The 6,000-nt window shown below is 45.2% G+C and overlaps 1 protein-coding gene across 2 annotated transcripts in view; it reads right to left on the bottom strand.

Moving 5' to 3' along the window:
- The window catches only part of LOC308595986 (guanine nucleotide-binding protein G(t) subunit alpha-3), a 267,616-nt gene extending 262,577 nt beyond the window's left edge, over window positions 1-5,039 (bottom strand). The window contains exon 1 of one of the 2 annotated variants that reach the window (XM_081210761.1): window positions 4,970-5,039. In XM_081210761.1, the coding sequence (XP_081066887.1) occupies window positions 4,970-5,024 (55 nt within the window). In that variant the 5' untranslated portion in view covers window positions 5,025-5,039. Of the gene's footprint in view, window positions 1-1,395; window positions 1,421-4,969 lie in introns of those variants that run through there. The other variant, XM_081210762.1, reaches the window with a different exon arrangement.
- Between the last annotated feature and the right edge of the window lie 961 nt (window positions 5,040-6,000).

The raw sequence follows: 6,000 nt of genomic DNA on the forward strand, positions 1-6,000 counted from the left end.
AGCAAAGAGCTTAGCCTTTCTTAATATGTGTCTCTCCTCCCTTTCCTCAGGGCAGAATGGGAACCATATTAAAACAGAATCTTCTCTGTGGCTCTGAGGCATAAGGAGACGCCTCCTAAAAACCTTCAGGTAGGCAGAAGGTAAATGAGACTTCCCAGAATGTGATAATGTTTTCTGGGGAAGATGGGAGTTGTAGGTCAATGACATTATCTTTATTGTGTTGAGTTTCTGCACACCACTGTTGTAATGAAGTGGCATATAAACTGTTGAAATGAATAAATGAATAACATCTGGAGGACTCACGGTTTTCCTCACCTTGTATATAGGATTGTGGGCCTACCAGCTATGCTACACTAGCTCTGTTACATCACAATCTGCACTTCTACTCAGAGGCAAGTCCTATGGTATCAAGCAGGATTTACTTTCAAGCAAGTGTAAGCTGCAAAGTCCTGCATTTCGTAGTATACATTTTTAAAAGTGTGCACCTAAAGTGGTGATATGCAAAAGAGGAGACCTTTAGTAGCTGAGTGAAATGTAAAATGTCAGAAAATGCAGTTTGTTCTGGTGTCCTCTTTTGCATCTCACCACCTTATGCGCACCTAGAAGAGGGATAGCCAATGAGGTGCTGTCCAGATGTTCTTAGGGATGTTGGTAGTTACAATCTATCAGCATATGAAAGGTACCATGTTGGCTATTTCAGACCTAAAAATATAATATGTAACTGAAACACGCATGTTGGAAGCACATGCCAGGTTACTGTTTATTCATATGATAATATAGCACATGTATTCTTTAAGTACGCTCAACACAGATCCAAAATCCACTATAATATGTTGTCAAGTGTACACAGAGATCCGAAATCAGTTGTAGAGTGCTGTCAAGTGTGGGTGGGTGTGTACACACACACACACACACACACACACACACACACACACAGAGTCCGTGCTATTTTTCTAGAAAAAAAAGGTGCTGGAACTCACCATGAATACCTGTATACCTGAAGGAGCGTCTCCACCCCCATCGTTCAGCCCGGACACTGAGGTCCAGCGCTGAGGGCCTTCTGGCAGTTCCCTCAGTGCTAGAAGTGAAGACACAGGGAACCAGGCAGAGGGCCTTCTGGGTAATGGCGCCCACCCTGTGGAACACCCTCCCATCAGGTGTCAAGGAAATAAACAACTATCTGACTTTTAGAAGACATCTGAAGGCAACCCTGGTTAGGGAAGCTTTTAATATCTATTGTATTTTAATATTTTGTTGGAAGCCACCCAGAGTGGCTGGGGAAACCCAGCCAGATGGACGGGGTATAAATATTTATTATTATTATTATTATTATTATTATTATTATTATTATTATTATTATCTCCTTTGTTCTCTTATAATGACAATGTCACCTACCTGAGAGGGGCTAGGACTGAGTTCCAGTGAGTTCTGGTTGAAAAAAAGCCCTGCATACACTGTACACACACACACACACACACACACACACACAGAGAGAGAGAGAGAGAGAGAGAGAGAGAGAGAGAGAGAGAGAGAGATGCAGACCTAAATTTGCTGCCACATAATGAAAGCCCATACATCAATATACCCTTTAAACAGATTTCATACATATGTATCCATGGGATCATGGCAAAAAGCCATCTTCTGGCTGCCTAACACCAGAAGAGAACTAGCCCCCAATCCAGTTCATAATAATCCACCATCCATGTACATAACAGTAATATTTTGGATAATAAAGCACAGTGGAGGAAAGATGAGTGCATAAAATGCACAGGGACTTGGGATCCCATCATGTTATCATACTAACTACAGTAAAGTAGGGATGGCCCTACTATTAGGCTGAGTGAGGCAGCTGCCTCGGGCACCCAAGTCTGGGTGTCATGGAAGGCCAGCAGATAGACAGTTGTTTCATTTATTTTGTTGTATGTTTTACTGCTGGGGAAGGGGAGACGCACTGGGGTGCTGATAGTGCTTGGTCTTGAGAACCAGAACTAGTTTCCCATGAGCTGGGCTGTTGTTGCTTACTGGGTGGGAGAGGTGGAGGAGCCATGTGGCGTGGAGGTTGGTGTAGCACCTTGGAAAAATGGGGGGGGGGCAGCATCCGCAGGACTTCAAAATGTGCTTATAAAGCTCATATAAAGATTAACATTTCCCACTCTCTCAAACCATAAGTCCTAGTTGAAGAGTACAAACCCAGCTGTGGTGGCTGGTGTCCAATGGGGTAGGTAGCGTGTAAGGCAGGAGGTCAACAGCAGGTGGAGCCAGAGTGAGTGGCAGCCTATGTGACATGATTTTTCATGACTATTTAGTCCTAGAGTTACTTGTGCATAGCTGGAAGGGGTGTGTGTGTGTCTCATAATCATTAGAGAAAGGGAGTTTATACAAAAAGCAACCCAAACCATTCCTTTGGGTTTTCAAATCATGCAATGCCCTTCTGCAGTTTGGCTCAAGCAATAAATTAACTAAGGAAGAAGATGCATAAAAGCAATAATGTCAATACAGAGGCCATGCCTGTGGCAACTAATGATGAAGCAAAGTTGCTGAATGCACCAGGTTTGTGACTCCAGTGTAATGCTTTAGAAAAAAAGCTGAGTTTGTGCCATTTTAGTTTCCAGAAAATTTGCTGCGTCAGTTTCTTGCAGCAAAACCAGCAACATATCTCATGACACTTTGAAAGCAAACCCATTCACTAGAGCATAAGCTTTTGTGGAGAACACTTTGATGGAGAGTGGACTATATCTTATACATCCATTGAAGAGGACACAGGAGCTTATGCCATAACAAATACATATTTATAAAGATTCAGGCTTTTGGCCTATCATAATACAGTGGTGCCTTGCAAGACGAAAAGAATCCGTTCTGTGATTCTCTTCATCTAGCGGTTTTTTCGTCTTGCGAAGCAAGCCCATTGAAGGATTAGCGGATTAGCGCTATTAGCGGCTTATCTGCTGATCGGATCAGCTGATAAGCGGCTTAGCGGCTTAGAAAAGGGGGGGGGAGGGAAAAAACCAGCAGGAACTCGCAAGACATTGTCGTCTTGCGAAGCAAGCCCATAGGAAATTCGTTTTGCGAAGCACCTCCAAAACGGAAAACTCTTTCGTCTAGCGAGTTTTCCATCTTGCGAGGCATTCGTCTTGCGGGGCACCACTGTAATTTAATAATAATAATAATTTATTATTTATACCCTGCCCATCTGGCTGGGTTTCTCCAGCCACTCTGGGCGGCTTCCAACAGAATATTAAAATACAATAATTTATTAAACATTAAAAGCTTCCCTAAAAATAGAAGAGAGTCTATCCATAAAAATGTTGTTCTACGTGTGGTCCTGACTTTTGAAGAAATGTAGAAGCTTGCAAAATCAATGTCAAAACATGGTAGTGGGCAAAAAAGAAAAGATACCAAGAGACCAGGTTGCTTGGAATGTCAAATGAGGGCTGCACTGTTTTCTACATCTGAAATGAATTATAAACAACTTAGTATCGTGGCAAAAAGAATGAAGGATACTGTTATAGGGGGGGGGGAGTTGAGACCCTTCTAACCCCTGGACCCAGCAAGTGTTAAAATATAAGATAGGTTGGCTTCCTGTGCTGAGGCGATTGCCTGGGAGACGGGCCACTAAGAGAACAAAATCTCAGTGGAAGACAGCAAATGGGTGGGTCTTCCCCTCCCTGAACAGACAAAAGCCAGAGTTTGAAGTGGAGTTTTGCAGGAATGTGACCGCGAAAAAATACAGCAAGTTGGAAAACCAGAGAGGCAGAACAATGGTTTATTTCTGCTTGAATCCAAGGCTGTGGCTATGTGAAAACAATACATTTTGGGGTCTTGATGCTGTGAAGCCCTCCATCATAGGCCCAGGTTGTATATATGTGTAAATAAACCATGTATCATAAAGGCACCACAGCCTCCACTGCCCCTCATTCCAAAATATTCATTTGAATGCAAAGCAGTGTAGAAATGCAATAAATCAAATCAATTCTATCAAATCAAAAGGAAAGACAAGTCCTGGAAAAGCGCCTGGAACCCCTGGAATATCACAGCGCTTGGAGGGTGGCGTGGCGTGCGACAGTATTCCTAAACTGTGGGAGAAAATACACTGTGAAAACTAGGTACTAAACTCCTTCGGGAGGAAGGACAGGATATAAATCGCATAAACAAATACATTCATAAATAGACTTCCTGCACACGAAAAGAACACAGAACATAAAACTTGCTACTGCCAGTGGGAGGAATTACAGCAATTATCGTCACAGGTAGGGATGGGAGATTGGTTTGATTCAGTCCAGATTTAAAGGAAAACCGGCTTCATTTGTACTAACTGATACACAGGAAACTTTCAAAATTCATGTTTGTCTGAATTTTGCAATACAGTTCTCCTGTCAAGTAATGTGTGTGAATGGTGTGAATAAAGTAAAGTGTGTAAAGAAATGCATACATTAGTGAAAATAGCCTGCAAAAATGCATTATATTTGGAGAGGAAACTTTGCAAAAACATTTCTGCAGTATTAGCAGAAATGGCATATAGAAATATATATTTTTGTAGAATTAGCAAAAATGTTGATGACTTTTCAAAAAAAAAATTTTTTTGCAAACTGATGTGGAAATGTGGAGAACGGAACTTAAGAGTGGAAAATAAGAAACTGAAATAAACTGAAATGAATAAATTTGCCCATCCCTAGTCATAGTGGGGTTTGAAAACCAAATATTAACAGATGCTACAAGTTGAAAAGAAATATTGAATATCTTGCTACCGGGGCCTCCAGTGACAGTGCTGGCTCCAGAAGGACCCATAGTTGTCAACTTTTCCCCTTTCTTGTGAGGAATCCTATTCGGAATAAGGGAATTTCCCTTTAAAAAAGGGAAACGTTGATTGCTATGGAAGGACCCAGGATGCAAACCTGGTCCTTCAAAGGGAGTGCAGCCCCCCCCCCAGGGTAGGCAGTTGACCACCGTCTTGGGCATGGGAGCTACTCACCCCCTCTGCCTCTGTCTTGCCAGGATTCAAGCTCAGCTTGGTTCTCCTCATCCATCTCACCACTGTGGCCAGGCCCTGATCCAAGGACTGCACGGCCTCTCCTGATTCAGATGTTATGGAGAGACAGAGCTGAGTGTCATCAGCAGATTGAGAGCACCTTGTCCCCAGCCTCCTAATGACCACTCATGAGATTATCTGTGTGTAATTGGATCATGGTATGTGTGTGTGCAGGGGCATCAACTTGAATAAAATATTGGGGGGAGGCAGGCAAGCCCATAGGCGCCGACTCCATGGGGCCTGAGGGGGCCCGAGCCCCCTCAAAAATTCGTTTGGGGGGCTCTGCCCCCCCAATAATCTCGGGCGCCCCTCCAGCAGAGCACCGTCGCCGTCCCCCGCCTCCTCCCCACCTGCTCCCTCGCCAGCCAGCCAGCCGCCGCCCTAGCCGGAGAGCCCCAGCCGTCCCCGTCGCGCAGTCGGCTGGATCTCCCTTCAGCAGGCCGTGCTCACAACTCGGCCCAGGGACCCCCCAGCAGCATATCTCCGGCCCAGCTGAAGAATCCGGCAACAAGCCCCCTCCTCCCCAATCGCTCCGCCGAAATACGCTCCAAAACCCCCCAGATAGGCCGCCGGCCGCCAAGTCTCGTGGCGCCCTGAGCGAGGGTCTCTCCCCAACACCGCCACCTCGAACTGCGTTCTCCCGGCTACCCGAGCGAACCAGCGGCAGGACCCCGGTATGGGCCCCCCCAATATTTTTTATAAGTCGGCGCCCCTGGGCAAGCCCCACCCCACATAATCACACGACGCGACACAGACACACCATTTGGATGGCAGTGCCCCCCTCAAATATTTTAGGGAGGGCTGAAGGGACCTTAGCCCTTGGGAGTTGGCTCCTATATGTGTACGAGAGAGAGAGTGGAGGGGGCAGGTTACAAATTTGTATTGGGAATGGAAAAAAAAATGGTCCCTGGTCTCTGCTCCACAGGTACCAGCAGCTTCTCTGACAAACTGCATGGACCACAGCATCGTACTTT

The sequence above is a fragment of the Podarcis bocagei genome (genome assembly GCF_964188305.1).
Source record: "Podarcis bocagei genome assembly, chromosome: 10".
Taxonomy (NCBI): domain Eukaryota; kingdom Metazoa; phylum Chordata; class Lepidosauria; order Squamata; family Lacertidae; genus Podarcis; species Podarcis bocagei.